We start from the raw sequence: 16,520 nt of genomic DNA on the forward strand, positions 1-16,520 counted from the left end.
TGAGGATTTAGTGGTTTTAATACATTCAGTGTCTTTTACCCTTTTACCCTTACATTTAGTGACATTTTGTTGCAGTTTTTAGGTTCTGAATGAAACTTGTAGAAACATTAGAGAGGCCTAATTGTAAGAAAAACAAGCAACATAAATTCTGCATAAAACACACTCCAGATGATACATATTTTTTTAACAACCATACACCATTCATCATCACCAGTTTACAGTTTCCATGAAATATTTCTAGACAATGAGATGATTTTGTTACAGCACCGTTGTAAACATAGACTCCCTAAAAGTCATCAAGTTCAGGTTTTATTGAAAAGAAACTTCACATGTTGTAAAAAACAAAGGCAGCTTTAAACATGATGTATTTCCTTTAGGTTTTGGCCTCTTGTCCACATGCAAATAGTTTTAGGTCACTAAAAGAGAGATTTATTAAAACACCTTATATGATGTAATGATGTAATCGCCTCTGTAATCTCCAAACATTTTTTGTGAGCATTGCTTGGTCCAAAGACTACCTCACACTTAAACTATTGCTGTACCACTTCCCTGACGAAGAGAGGTGTCTGCTCCACCTTATATTATTTGGGTGGCCTCAACATTTGAGGTTTAAAGCCCATCAGAAATTGTGGTTTTGAATCAGGCCTGGTCAAACCAGCAAATGATGGGACACTTTTCAGGGTGGGATTGTCATCAGTTAGGAATGAAAGACAGACATTTGCATGTCCAGAGCATCACTTGTGTCTTCAAGTGAGCTCCTCCACTCTTATATCAAGGGAAATAAACTGTGATAAGATCTCTAAGACCTAAGTTAAATACAAAAGTAAAATAGTCCAGGCTGGTTTATAAGGACAGTGTCAAAGAATAAAAGTCATTGCAATATTTCAAATTTTAATCTAGAGGTATTAAAGGTATGGCTATTTGTGAGCAGGAAAGAATGTTTAAAAAATGTTTAAAGCTGAGTTATTGCATAGCACCATGTTTTCAGGAGAGGATACCCAGAATTTTATGTGGGCTTGCACTTAGCTACAAACTGCTTTGGCCTTTAGCTGCTTCTTGATGTAGTGAGCAACCAGAATCTGAGGATGTTTTTGGTAACCGCGAAGAACTTCATGAGAGCTGCTGAGCTGATCCCCCTTCAGCCGATCCAGTAATGCCACACAAACCACAGCCGCTTTACAAAGAAACAAAGAAACATTCTCTCAGTAAAGAAACTCAACGAGGTGTGAGGACAACTTGAAGTGTTTCGACACACTGAAGTCAACTGGTCAACTATAATATAATGCTGGTGTTATATTTTCTTACCTCGTAGATCGCTCAGCTTGCACATAGCAGCAAAAACTGAAGACTCCATTTCAATATTGCAGATTCCTGCTTCACTGGCTTTTTTGAGGTAGTCCTTTTTGTCCTCCTTAGTGTAGAAGCAGAAAGCTCCATCCAAACGAGCTTGTCCTGAGTGATTGATCAGACAGAGCAGAAAGACAGAAGAAATGGTTAAAGATGAACATTATAACTTAAGTACTTATATGTACAAGTACGTACATGTGGGTGAAAAATATGAACACATCCATGCATCAGAAATCATACCTTCATAGAAATCCAGTGTACACATGGTGTTGCCAATCACAGTCTCAAACTGGTTCAGCTCCTTGCCACACTGCAGCAGCTCCTCAGCCAAGCATTGGTCCAGATCAGTATCGTGCACCACCGTCTTCCCCAGGATCACCTGCTCGAACTTGGGCTGGAAGGTGGCATCCATGGACTGCTTGGTGACGACAACTGTGCCAGGCTCAAGCCCTGGAAACCAAAAAATGGTGAGTGAGATAAACAATCATTTCTAGTCTGAATGTACAGCTTCAACTAAAAAGTACTTTTCATATATGTTAAAACACACTGAACTGGCATAGACTGTATTAAATCACATACGCATTGTGTATATTTTCAAATGAAAAACATCTTAAGTAAGATTTCATATTCAGAAATCTGAAGAAATAACATCATGGGCAAACAGCAACTAAATGTAAAAAGCCATATTGGATGAAACTGCTCTAAAACCTAAGGGACTTTTAGCTCCCTCTATTGGTCAAACTAAGAAAAGGTGCTCAAATATCATCCACTATGACAAGCACATTGGACAACACAGGGAATCCAAGTCAAGTAATTTTCTCTTACATAGGTTCACTGACAGATTCAAAAGGAAAGTAGCATCCATATAGAGTGTTAGCAGTATTTATGGTTTGATAATGCAACACATGAATAATCACATGTATTATCAGGCATTCAGGCAACAAAAGATATTGGTAAATATTAAGCTTACCTATTCCACCTGATGTTCCAATGCGTATAACTGTAACATCTGTGCAATGTGCGTGATGGAGGAGCTTTATTAGCTCATGCAACATTATGGCAATAGATGGTATGCCCATCCCATGCTGCAAAATAAAGCACCAACATGTCACACACTTTTCACATCTATGTAGTTTTGTAATAGTTTACTAAGTACACAGATTATTAAGATTACTACTATTTTATAGCGTAGCATCTGTTTACAATATACAAAAATGTCATGATAGGTGTTACATACACTGACTGACAGAACAGGGCCGACTTTGTACATAGCATAGCGGTCTGTTCCAGCACAGATGTTTGGGTACTCTGATTTCGGGTCTTCCATACCGAGCTCAGCAGCAATGTACTCAGTGAATGCTTTCATTCTGCGAGGACTGCCCCCGACACACACAAACTGAAAGAAATCACACACACACATACAAAAACATACATACATAAGAGCAGAATAAAGATCGTTATGAAGGTGTATGTTTTTTCATGTTATAAGAATAGTTACTTTGACGTCACCAAACATCGCTGGTAGGTTGTGAGTTCCTGTTCCTAAAGCAAAGTGGTAGAGGTTGTCATCTTTCAGTCCATCCAGGTAAGGGTTGTGCACATAACTAGAGGAGGAATAAGAGATTTCAGAGGGTCAGTTCTAGTCTGATAATCAGACTCAATTGCCATTCTGTTTTACTTCATTTATTAAATGGCTGAATAAATCTGAGATGTGGGCTTCTCCATGTAACATCAGTTCAACCAAATCTGAAATACATATTTTCTCACTTGATTGTGTGATACAGAGATGCAAATAAGTAGAATTTATGTACAGTGACAGTGCATGATATGTATGTGTTAAAAACAATGTGCATTTTAGCTGTAAAAACACAGCCTAGTCTATAATGGAAGTAAGAGGATGTTTTAGTGACGGTCTGTGGTACAAAACTGTTGATGTTTCTGGTTGAGTCTGTTGGAACAGGTTGTGCAGGGTCAGCCCTTTTTCACCTACAACATGTCAAGTACCGCTACTTAGTCAGTGATTTCAGCATCAGATACCAATGCACAGAGGCATCTTTTGCCATGGTATGATAACACTGGGCGGCAGCTATGTCTGATGCTTCCAGCCCCAGATACTGACTTACAGCGACACCTTTTTTGCAGTGGTATGATACGCACTGAGCAGCAGCTATTTCCGACTCAGCCGGACACCACCCTAACAGCAAGAATGTCCCTACAGGCTTGACTTTCATCCCCAAGCCTACTGTTCGTTTTCCACGTGTAACCAAAAGTCAGTAGATTTCTCTTGCATTTAGCATGCTATGTCACATGACCTGTGTCACATAACGTTCATAGGAACTGTACTTATTTGAAGCTAAACTATGATATTTTGTTTGAACCTAACCAGGGACTTTGTTGCCTAACCTTAAGGAAATAAAGGTAAAAATGAAGTGTTTTACTTGCGTAGCAATTTTATTTTGAAAAAGACATATGCACATAATGAGCAGAAACTGTATACTTCCTGTGAAAGCGGAAATATATTTTGAAAAGACACAGTGCATGTAACGAATGTCAACTGAGACACTGTCTGTGAACGTCCAAAACCAACACAAGAGGCTACCTAGCATGTCATATATGACATTTAGGTACACTGACAAAGTAGCTGTATTTGATGAGTTGGGATGAGAATGTGTTGGCAGGGTGTGATGGGTCTGCACTGACTTCAGTGTTAAAAGTTGTCATCAGGACTATTTTCAACTAATTAAAAAAAGGGGCCCAGATTAAAACCATTGGGAAGTTTGTGTGTCATTGCGATTGATGTTAACAATTATCAGTTTATGCAGTACTCCTGGTACAGTCTAACACCACAGTGCTGCAATAAATCCTTCATGTGAGTTGTAATGTTCAGTTTTTATAAAGATTGTTTGAGAAAGACGTCCATTCAACTGTATGGACATACTGGAGGATGTAGTTTGTGGTGCGGGTTCCCCTCAGGGCTGAATACTGGTTAGTTTTATAAGCAGGTAAAGTGTAATGACAATAGAGAAAATTCGCCTGTGAGAACAAGTCCAGACGTAGCCAAAATACTTGTGGCTTAATGGAGGATTTTATGATTGCAAAAACCAGTCAAGTCCTGTTGTGTCACACCTTCTGTCTTAGAGCAGCCTTTAACAATGCCATTTAGACTGTTTCTGTCTTTCAATGCGAGGCTGTGAAACCAGCAGATAAACCAGCAGATTCCACAGTTTCATTGTGAATAATGCTTTCTTGGCTGCGTCTCTTTTGGTACGTCTAGAATCAATTTTCAGCTCCTTAGTTTTAGATACATTTAAGTCCAAGAAAATATTGCCACACCAAGAAATAAAATCCAAAAGAGCTTTCCCATGGTCTGATTCTGATCCATGGAGAAGGGACAGCAATGCGGTATCATCCAAGACTTTGACCAAGTAGCTGCCCTCCTGGGTGCTCCTGCATTCATTAGTGTACACACTAAAGTAAAGGTAAAGAACACAGCCCTGTGGTGTGCCAGTGGACAAAGCTAGAGAGTCTGAGAGACAGCTATTTACAGAAACCCTCTGCTCTCTGTTAGTTAAGAAGTCCAATATCCATAATACAAGCTGGTGGGGCAGATTAAAGAACAAGTATCAACTTCTCAAGACAGAGATGAGGCTGCATTGTGTTGAATGCTGATGAAAAGTCTGCAAATAAAAGCCTAGTGTGGGCCTGTGGCTTTTCCGAGTGCTTAAATAGGTTGTTGAGTTTAAAAAGCTTGGCGTCCTCCACACCTCTGTCTGCCTAATAAGCAAACTGCAGTGGATCAATTTTTCCATCAGCATGTTCTTAATAACAATCTCAAAGATCTTCATGCACGACTGGTCTAAAACCACTGAGTCGCTCAGGGATGGTGTTCTTAGGCATGGGAATTACAGTAGATTTCCATATCGCGGGGATCTGATTACAGTCAGGTGACTTTTAAATGATATGATGGAGGATGGAGGACACCCCTACATTGATCAGCAAAGTATCGTAGTGCACGCCCACAAATCAGTCTTATGTTCACATGTTTCAGGAGATCTCTGACTTCAGAAAGTGGCAACCGAGTCCGAGTGTACATACACACATTTATCAGAATAAGAAAATGGGTTTAAGTGAAATGACCCTTTAAGAAGATGTAAACACTGTCTGCCTCTTTGATTTACTGTTCATTGTTAACAATGTTCAAATGGAGTAATGACATTTAAATGTTTATTGTAACTGAATTTGGACCATTAAAGGTAATTACTCACACAGGACCAACATTTTCTATGGGTATGCTGGGCAGTGAAACTAAATAGGGCAGAATAAATGACTGGTATAGCCACATTCCTGTCCTTAAGTCCTGTCACACCCAGAAGTTTCCTAATTTACCTTACAGCATATTCTGAGTCATAGAGTGTCAACGCATTGAGAAGCTTTTAAACAACTTTTAAATATTCATTTGGGATAGTGGAACTTCTCACCTGCTGCATGACACATCCTTTGGATTCATCTTACTGGAAAAAAAGGTGACAATATTATTATATGACTGAGAGCAAAACCAACACCTGAACGTTATAATTACAATCTGTGGTGTAACTTATATTAAAACCTTAAATGTGGTGAGGAATTAGCCTTACCTAAAACTCAATTAATACACTTTTTTGTCCAATTCAATAAGCTTTATTGGTATGACATTTCATGTATGTTGCCAAAGCACAATTACAGTTTAGGACAGTAAAAATTCATAAATGTAAATGTATTAATACAAAACTCTAGACATAAATTTAAAAGTTTGAAATTTTTAAATTAAAAATACCCAATAGATAATTAAATCTTTACCTTTGTGATCAGCAAAACAAGTCAGAAAACTACAACACAAACACCACACAGTTGTTTACTCCTGGTATGTTGTTGCTCGACTGAAGGTTCCCGTTTGTGACTAATCAGTTTCTAAACACCTGATGCCAAACCCTCCAGCCCACAGTGACGTGACGTCCAGCAAGTCACAACCATCCCAAGCATCATGGGATGTAAGCTCTAACTTCTCCCAGTCACGTATCCATAGATATATACACATAGATGCCGTACCCTGGCTTGTGGGATGCGTCAATACCGCCGCCATCTTGCCTAGGTGCTCTGACCTGTTCAGACCCGTGTCAGACTCGGCAAAAATGCCACATTTTTGCTCTGCATTTGGGTGTACGAACGAGAGAAGTGTTAAAACCAAGCAGAAGGGAATGACATTCCACAGGTAAGAAGTTGTTTTACAATATTTTACTGTTACGAACATGTTTAATGAGATATGTATCTCAAAAAGTGATCCTTCTTTTAAGCTAATCAAGTAAAGTAACTGTCCTGATCTGGTCCTAATGCCAAATTAAGCTAACGCTATGTCACACAACTTAAAGAAAAAAGGTTAACCTTTATATAATAACGTTATTACTTATAAAATTATGATGCTTTGTCAAACAGCTATGTCGGTGTAGTTATGTGTTATTCCAAATTGTCAACTGTGTGTTTCATGGCACCAACGTGACATAACGCAGCATAACGTTAGTAGTTAACCTGTGGCCTGAATTGTAACTACAAATTATGTGGAACTGCGTTTTTCTGACACACTTATTTTGTGTGTAGTTTCCCAAAAAACACAGATAGCAGACGGGTATGGGTAGCAGCAGTGAGGAGAAAGGACTTTGTCCCGAGTGACTCCTCAGTCACCTGCAGCTGTCACTTCAGACCTGAGGACTTCGACAGGACTGGGCAGACTCCTAAAATAATACTAGCTACTGTTCACTGTATTTTTTGTAAATATGACCTAATAATGTAAACAGTTCTGTGTCCAGGCTCCCATGAGCACTGTGGTGTTATACATATGAGATTAAAGCAAAAATTTTGTGTAAACATGCAGCTCTAAGTCATTTATTTTCACTTGTACAAAACCAACATTTGTCAATCAGAATCTACACTGCAGCTCGGCACAACCCTGCTGATACACTATTTTTTGCACATTGTGTGAAATGTGAATAAACATTTATAGTCCAAATTAATAATTAAATGACATCATGGTGGGCATTGTACATCTAGTAAGAAAAAACAATATTTATTACATGGGGAAAGTTTAGTTTAAATGTGTTGTATAACTATTACTGTTACTTTATCTACATAAGATCAAATATTTTGGTATCAAAAGCTGCATTTTTTATTTAACCAAGTATCCTGTATCATAACTACATGTCTGACAATTGTAACAAACCAAACCGCATGAAAATCGGTTGAGAATTCAGCGAGTAATGATGATTTTAATCATAAATAATCTCCTGCCTCAATAGACATACATGCATTAGGCAGCGCGGCTCCACCTGGGCAAGATGGCGGCCGCGTTGACGTATCGCTCCAATGAGGAGCACCGTTGAATGCGGCATCTACGTATATATATCTATGTCACGTATCTGCGTTACAAAACAGCAGACTTTACCACATTACCACACGCATTGATGACAACAGAGAAAACCACAGGATACAGGATCTGTCATAAACCCATCACTCCATCCACCCATGCATCGAGATTAACATTTCCAGTCTGAACACGCTTGCTCTTTTGGCCATTTTTTCTTCATAATTTTGATACGCCCTCCTCAGGAAATCAATGGTCATAACAAAAAATATTTTATAGATCAAAACAGCAAAAAGAGATGAAATTGATCAGTATATTGAATACCCAACTGAAAGAACATTTAAGAACTTAAACGCATGCTGTCCAACCGAGTGGACATGTGAAAAACTCTTAAAAAAGTTCATGTTTAAAATAATGCACTTCATAATTTACTTATGCATAAAGAGGAATAAAACACTCAAACAAATCTTGACTGAGGTCCTAATAAATCATGTATGAAAGGGTTAAGCCCTCAAAAATGTAAACAAGTCATTAGACTCACAAGTCAGTCTTTAGACGCTTTGCTTAACTAAATCAGAACAAGCCAGTGATCTCTGATTGTCTGGTGGCGAGACTAACAAGTCATTTATATTTGAACACAGGTATATTTGTCTCTTGCAAGAAAAAGATCCTGATCTCAATGAGATTATCTAATGGAATAAAAAGTTGTTTATATAAAAATGAGGGAATATCTTGTGGAGAATTGGTGTTCATCCCTCCATCAGAGTTTGACAGACTTGGCACAGAGCACTGACGCTGTTCTGAAAGCTCAAGGGAGCCCGACTCCATACGAAGACACTTTATGTTGACTAACTCATCTGTATTGCAGCACATCTCATAGGCTACATTACTGCTTCATTCTGTAATTTATAATTCATTCACCTCTCCATTTTCTACATTCTACATTCTACTGCCTATCTCCTGTTGGGGCAGCAGTTCCCGCTGAGTTACAGGCACAATGAATGATTTCCAAAAAGATAAAAACAGGCCTACTTTGAATTAAGTACAACAGTCGTGGACTAACTGTGCTAGTTTGAATTAACGTTTTAAACATAACAGCAGTTAAAAAATGCCATTTTCTATGGCTAGCTAATGTGAAGACATTAACAAAGTGATATCAATATTCCAACATGATCTCACTATGATTTATTAGTTTTAAAACATTCATTGGAACATTACAGAAGCCTAATCTAAGAAAAACAACATAAATTCAGCATAAAATATATCTCAGATGATACATATTTGGCAACAACCTATATAACATAAAGACAAATTTATCAATATTAGTGCCTCTCTTTTGGTTTTCATGAAACATTTAAACTAGCTGATTTTGTTACAGCACTGTTGTACACACAGACTTACCAAAAGTCAAGTTGTGATTCAGGTTTTATGGCAAAGGAACTTTATATCATACGTCATATAAAAACAGAGGCAGCCTTAAATAAAAAAATATGGCCATAGGCTTCTACCTAACATTTAAGACTCATTTAAATTGTATTTAAGATAAATACAAGATGAAACAACAGTTAAATAGTGCATGCCAGTGTATGAGGACAGTGTCAATGAATAAAACTCAGTGCATAATCTTAAAGTTTAATCTAAACCTATTTAAAGGTATGGCTATTTGTGAGCAGGAAAGAACGTATAAAAATGTTTAAAGCTGAGTTATTGCATAGCACCATGTTTTCAAGAGAAGATACCCAGGACTTCATGTGTGCTTGCAAACCACTGCTGCACCTAGCTACGTACTGCTTTGCCCTTCAGCTGCTTCTTGATGTAGGAGCCGACCAGAATCTGAGGACGTTGTTGATAACTGTGAAGAACTTCATGAGAGCTGCTGAGCTGATCCCCCTTCAGCCGATCCAGTAATGTCACACAAACAACAGCCGCTGTACAAAGACACAAATAAATGTTAGAAACTCAATGAGGTGTGAAGACAAGTGTCTGTTTCGAGATGCTGAAAAATTGGTCAACTATGATATAATGATGGTGTTATATTTTCTTACCTTGTAGACCGCTCAGCTTGCACATAGCAGCAAAAACTGATGACTCCATTTCAATATTGCAGATTCCTGCTTCACTAGCTTTTTTGAGGTAGTCCTTTTTGTCCTCCTCAGTGTAGGAGCAGAAAGCTCCATCCAAACGAGCTTGTCCTGAGTGATTGATCAGACAGAGGAGACAGACAGAAGAAATGGTTAAAGATGAACATTACAACTGAGGTACTGTGCATAGTAGGCACATTGAGGGGTGATGCCATCCCCCTTTGTTTACAAAATGACCAAAATGAGCCCCCCTTGTTAACCTGACATCCATTTCAACCCAGGTCCAGACCCAGAAACTGATGGAAAGAGGATATTCTTAGCTTTCTACTCAAAATATTAACCAAACTACATCCCATTACATAGGGATCATCATCGAGCCATGACTTTCAAAGCCTACTGGCCCTCTGAACTTCTGATTGGAGGACCCTTTTGCGGACTAAGGGAATATATTAATCATGGTCTGGACACTTATTCGGACTTTAGGACCTCTTTAAAGGCACTTTTTTATCGCCTCTCTTGTTTACAATGCACTAAACCTGAGTGAATTGTGCTGTGGTGAACTGAATGATTGAATTGTGAAGAATCTAACTGAGCTATTGATGTGTAACATGTCCATATTGACAAATATCTCAACATTAAACATTATATTTTGATGCGTGATGTGAAGCAGCTTAGATCAAACTCAAATCTGTCGCCATTGGTTTTAAGAGGTTTTAATATTCTGAAAGAATTTGTCATCATACCATTAATCACCATGTCATCATGGCATTCATTTTGTGTCATATTCTGAGCCCAAGACTTGAGTTTTTTAATAGCAAACAAAACCCCAAAATGACCCAAAATCAAGATGCTTACAGAAATCCATGTTTATCTTTAACTGGGCTGAAGGACGAAAGTGCCTACTGACTGTGTATATTAGTTAAAATATGATGAACGCATCAGTTTGTTTTCGAAATCATACCTTCATAGAAATCCAGTGTACACATGGTGTTGCCAATCACGGTCTTAAACTGGTTCAGCTCCTTGCCGCACTGCAGCAGCTCCTCAGCCAGGCTTTGGTCCAGATCAGTATTGCGCACCACCGTTTTCCCCAGGATCACCTGCTCAAACTTGGGCTGGAAGGTGGCATCCATGGACTGCTTGGTGACGACAACTGTGCCAGGCTCAAGCCCTGGAAACCAACAAAGGTGAGTGAGACAGTGATATCTAGTCTGAACAAAAAGAGAGCTTCAATTAAAACGTTTTTTTTTAATTATTATTATTTATGTTAAATCAACACACTTGACAAATAAAGACAGTATTCAAGGGACCAGTGTGTTGGATTTCATGGCATCTAGCAGTGAAGAACCAACTGCATACCCCTTCCCTCACCCCCTCCCTTTCCAAGCGTGACGGAGAACCCACAGTGGCCTTCTCTAGGGCCAGAGCAGATTTTCTTTACTGTGACAGCATTATAAGCAAGATGCAGACACAGAACTTTACCGGTGTGTAGTTGAGATGACAAGTAAGGCTGAGTTTGCAGATAGGCTTGGTCCAAGCAAGGGGGCTGCTCTAAAACCTGAGTGGCTTTTAGCTCCCTCTAGTGGTCAAACTAAGAAAAGGTGTCTGTAGGCAATATCACCTGCTCAAATATCATCCACTGTATGGCCCTACTAACCCATCTCATGGCAAGCACATTTGACATTTAACACAGGGAGAGCAATTCAAATCATCTTACAATAGTTCAGTTTGTTCATTGACAGATTCAAAAGGAAAGTAGCATCCATATAGAGTGTTAGCAGTATTTATGGTTTGATAATGCAACGCATGAATAATCACATGTATTATCAGGCATTCAGGCAACAAAAAAATATTGGTAAATATGAAGCTTACCTATTCCACCTGATGTTCCAATGCGTACAATTGTAACATCTGTGCAATGTGCGTGATGGAGGAGCTTTATTAGCTCATGCAACATTATGGCAATAGATGGTATGCCCATCCCATGCTGCAAAATAAAGCACCGACATGTCACACACACTTTTCACATCTATGTAGTTTTTTAGCACACTACTATTTTTTAGCGTAACAATTGTTTACAGAATACAAAAGTGTAATGATAGATTTTACATACACTGACTGACAGAACAGGGCCGACTTTGTACATAGCATAGCGGTCTGTTCCAGCACAGATGTTTGGGTACTCTGATTTCGGGTCTTCCATACCGAGCTCAGCAGCAATGTACTCAGTGAATGCTTTCATTCTCCAAGGACTGCCCCCGACACACACAAACTGAAAGAAATCACACAAAAAACTTTAATAAGAGCAGAACAAAGATGACTGTGCAGGTAATTATTTTCCACAAATTAATGTAACAAAAATCATTACTTTGACATCACCAAACATCGCTGGTAGGTCATGAGTTCCAGTTCCTAAACCAAAGTGGTAGAGGATGTCATCTTTCAGTCCATCCAGGTAAGGGTTGTGCACAAAAACAGTGCTGTGGGTGGAATAAGAGATTTCAAAGGGTCAGTTCTAGTCTGATAATTGAACTTAACTGCCATTTTGTGTCACGTCACTGAATGGCTGAATACATCTAAGACAGCGGCATCTCCATGCCAGGTAAGGAATTTGACTTCAGTGTTCTTACACAGAAATCATCAAAACAGCTAAGAACAAGGGAAACAAAGCTAAACAAATAAAGGTAAAGAATAGACAGGGCTATAATGTACATAGGTGTGTGCAAAATAGGTGAAGAAAAAAGCAACAATTACAAACAAATAAAACTGTCTATAGACAAATCAAGTGTTTCTGTAAGTTGTAAAAAAATATAAATAGACAGTGTTCTGTAGCGCCTGTCAGAGGGGAGAGGTTGGAGCAGGTTGTGTCCACAGTGTGACGGGTCTGCAGAGACCTTAGTGCAGAGGTGGGACCAAGTCATTGAAAATAATAACTTAGATTTACAAAACTCAGAAATACTTTTAAAATTTTGTATTCATCTGCAAGTTTGTTGGAAGTTGATTTATCTGTCTGTAATTTTCTGTAATTTTTGACCCACATACTGCAATCCATTTTCTCATTCACCACCGTGTAGATTTTGTACGAAATTGAAATTATCTGTGGTATCATTTTTTCCAACCAGCCTTCGGTCACGATAGTTCTTCATGGTCCTCTCCAACAACTTGATTGGATGCAGTCAAACTGGTACAAACACAATGGATCTAGAGAACTGAGCGCTGACTTGCTGGGAATTAAAGTGTTAACTTTAGTTAATTCAGGGAATAAATTGAACTGAATTGATTCGTGGCGCACATTGTTTATGATATACTTTTTAATATTAGAGCTCAGGGAAGGTATCAAGTATTTTAAAGTCAATAGTCTGCAGCCATCCGGGCCAGCTGATTTGACCCGATTCTGGGGTGTCATTTATACAGAGTCTCAGCTCAGTCAGGCAACCGGATGCGGCCTGGCTAATTTCATCCGGCATGCTGAGTTGGGGCCAATGTCGGGCCAGGTGATTTCTGTTAACAGCCCAGTGATGGCAGTGTCGGCAGCCGGAATCAGGGGCGTCATTCATACCAAGCCTCAGCCAAGTCAGGCAACTGGACCTGGCCCAGCAAATTTCATCGGGCATGCCGAGTTTAGGCCGATTCTGGGCCAGGTCATTTTGGCTACCTGGAAAGTAATGAGTTATTGGTGTTAAAGTCCCAGCGGAGTTGCGAGTCATTTTTGATTTTGTGGAGTCTAAAGTCATCAAATTTGTGACTCAAGTCTGACTTGAGTCCAAGTCATGTGACTCGTGACCACACCTCTGCCTCAGAAGCCCCTTTTACACTGCCAGATTTTCCGCGAATGTTGGGCCGTTTTGCCGGCAAGCTGCGAGCGTTCAGACACACAGAGCCGGATTGGCGAGTTGATTCGAGGTGCCCAATTTTCTGCCCCATAGGGTAGTCATATTGGCAGAGCCCTTTTAGTTTAAACAGACCGAGGCAGCCTTCCGCAATGGGAGGGGCTGTTGAAGACTTGTGGGAGGAGCTGTTGATGACGCCGCACGTGTGACCCACTGGCGGTAGACTAACAGGAAACAGCTGATAGCAGGAATTAGCGAGCAGCTAGTAGCAAGAGGGAAACGCAAACCTGACAGACACTGTAAAGATGAGCAACTGGGGAGACAAGGAATTGCGCGCCCTCCTTGTCCTCGTAAAGGAAGAGTCCATTAACTGTCAGATGACAGGAACGGTGAAGAACAGGCAGACTTACAAGAGAATCCCCGAAGGACTGACTAGCCGCGGCTTCCCTCTAACGTCACTGTTTACGTCACATGCTGAGCTACACATTTTGTTACTTCCTCACGCCCCCCATTGCCCCGAAAAAGGAGCATTCTGTATGAACAAAAGTAGGTAGGCGGCATTTTGCCACAATCCCTGATTTTGTTTTTATACTGCAATGCTGAAAAAACACTACTTGGGCTTTCCTGCAAATTTGCACAATTCCTATCTAAAAAGGGCTACAGTAAAGTTTTCCTCAATACTATTTTCTACCAACAAGAAATGGTCCACATGAAAACTGTCGACAGAGATTCTATTATACCAAGTATTGTTTCATTGCCACCGATTTAATCAGTCGTCACTTTATCAAGTAGGTATACCATCTTAAACTAATGCAGTCAAATATAACAGTCTTGTGATAAATCCTTCATGTGGGTTATTATGATCAGCTTTTGTAAGGTGTTAGTTGTTAGTTTTAGCTAACTGGCAACTGAGTGTAGATATCCATACATATAAGAGTAAGAAAATGTGTTTTGAATGAAATGACCCTTTAAGGTGAGGTTGCCACACTGTCTGCAGGATGACTGTCCCTGTATCCTGTCACACCCAGAAGTTTCCTTTCACCGGAACCAACCTCACATCATATCCTGCGGTAAAGTTTAATCATCAAATGTGTCCACATAGAGACAAGATTTAAAGCAAACTTTTAAACATTAACTTGGGATGGTGGTATTTCTCACCTGCTGCATGACGCCGCCCGCTTGTCGTCCTTTGGATTCATCTTCCTGGTGGCAAAAACCAGAAGTGACCGTGAATAAAACCAACCTCTACAAACACCCTACAAACTGGAGGCGTGATGTTAAGCGTAAACCTTAAACGTGGTGAGCAATTATCCTCACCTCAAACTTAATTAAGACACATTTGGTCAAACTGTGTAGCGTTACGTTCACGCACACCGCGCTTTGTCGCTCACAGCGGTCAAAACGAAACAATTCGCTCTTTACCTTCCAGATAAGCCAACAGGACAAACAAAGACAGAAAACAAAACAACACAAACACAAGACAGGTATTTACCTTTGGTGTGTTGCTCCTCGACAGCCGGTTCCTGTGTTTCTGATATATTAAAACCGCTCTCTGCACATCTGACGTCGGCACCAGAAAGTGAGCCTCCTGCTCCCAGTGACGTAACGTCGACACGTCACTAGCATCACAACATAACTAGCCGACTCATGGGATGTAGCTTCCCTCTCTCTGTCACGTACATCAGGAACCAAACAGCGGACGTGCAATTACCACGTTCATTGGTGTCAGCATAGGAAAATCCCTCTGTTGTCCAGAGATTCCCAGCAACTGCATTTAATGGTGTCATTATGGTTGTGACAGTGGTGATAACCTCCACGTATCTGCTTAAAAGACTGGTTGCTGCTATGTTTTCACTGCTCTGGATTATGATTTGCTGTACATGAATGCATCTGCGCATAGTTTGCACATGGTAGATGCTGTATATCAAACTGTAAAGCCCTCATTCATCTCTGCAGCTTTATTCCAGGGCTGACTGGCCTTCTTTGACCTTCCATAGGCTCAGTCACTAGTATTTGCTTTTATAAAGCCCTCCCTCTGGCATTTGAACTTTGAACAGAGATCTATAGTGTGAGATCTAAAGATTTAGTTTTGCTGTCTGTTCCTGCCGTACGGACTGAGCTGGGAAAGAAAGCTTTTATGTGCTCTGCTCCTCTCACTTGGAATAACTTTCATAAAGATTAAAAACTACATGAATTGGTCTCTACCTGATTTTAAAGCTCTCATAAGTACAAGGTTGAATGAGTCGGTTGGATGTTGTCATTGTGTGTAAGTGTTCTAATATTTGTACATGTTACTGTGTATATTTTATGTGTTTTATTGTGTGGTTGTTTGGCTGTAACTTTTTGGGTGGTGCTGCTTTGGCCACAATCTCATTGGGACTAACCTGATTAAATATCCATGGGTTAAATAAATAAAAATTAAAATCAAACCCATTAAAATGATAGCCCAGGTTTGCTCCTGAATTAATCCATTAGACTGTGCTCCCTTATTATTACATGCACAGGGATTTTTTCTTTTGTTTTGTACTGTGAATGTAATTTAAGTGCCACAGTGCATAAAAATGCATCAAAATACAGATTATCAAAATAAAGTGCCAGGGGAGGATCACCCAGAGCCCCTGACAGAGGTTTGTGTTATTTTTTTTTAATATATTAATTATAAATGTTGGTTCACTGACTGGTCCCTGCCTCCTTGCATTTGTAGAAGTGGTCCCAGGCGAAGCAAGTTGAGAATACCAGCCATATGAATTCAAGTGCTTTTGAACAATGGTGTGCAAAGTGTTGATAAAATATACACCTTAAAGCAGTGGTTCCCAACTTGTGGGTCGTGGGTCCATTCTGAATGGACCACACATGAATTGTAAACGTGTC

At 39.7% G+C, this 16,520-nt stretch overlaps 2 protein-coding genes across 2 annotated transcripts; both read right to left on the minus strand.

The window, feature by feature from the left end:
- Window positions 1–6,314, minus strand: LOC117266220 (uridine phosphorylase 1-like). Its single transcript, XM_033641278.2, has 8 exons — window positions 6,184–6,314; window positions 5,826–5,858; window positions 2,846–2,951; window positions 2,585–2,743; window positions 2,318–2,432; window positions 1,588–1,797; window positions 1,306–1,452; window positions 1–1,174 (listed from the first exon to the last, which is right to left on the minus strand). Exons 2-8 carry the CDS (start codon window positions 5,852–5,854, stop codon window positions 1,023–1,025), a joined length of 918 nt encoding a protein of 305 aa, XP_033497169.1. The 5' UTR covers window positions 5,855–5,858; window positions 6,184–6,314; the 3' UTR covers window positions 1–1,022.
- A 2,586-nt stretch (window positions 6,315–8,900) lies between these two features.
- LOC117265549 (uridine phosphorylase 1-like) lies at window positions 8,901–15,285 on the minus strand. The gene is made up of 8 exons (XM_033640091.2): window positions 15,142–15,285; window positions 14,808–14,852; window positions 12,188–12,299; window positions 11,933–12,091; window positions 11,692–11,806; window positions 10,781–10,990; window positions 9,784–9,930; window positions 8,901–9,666 (listed from the first exon to the last, which is right to left on the minus strand). Exons 2-8 carry the CDS (start codon window positions 14,846–14,848, stop codon window positions 9,515–9,517), a joined length of 936 nt encoding a protein of 311 aa, XP_033495982.1. The 5' UTR covers window positions 14,849–14,852; window positions 15,142–15,285; the 3' UTR covers window positions 8,901–9,514.
- Between the last annotated feature and the right edge of the window lie 1,235 nt (window positions 15,286–16,520).

Source organism: Epinephelus lanceolatus, chromosome 10 (genome assembly GCF_041903045.1).
Source record: "Epinephelus lanceolatus isolate andai-2023 chromosome 10, ASM4190304v1, whole genome shotgun sequence".
Taxonomy (NCBI): Eukaryota; Metazoa; Chordata; class Actinopteri; order Perciformes; family Serranidae; genus Epinephelus; species Epinephelus lanceolatus.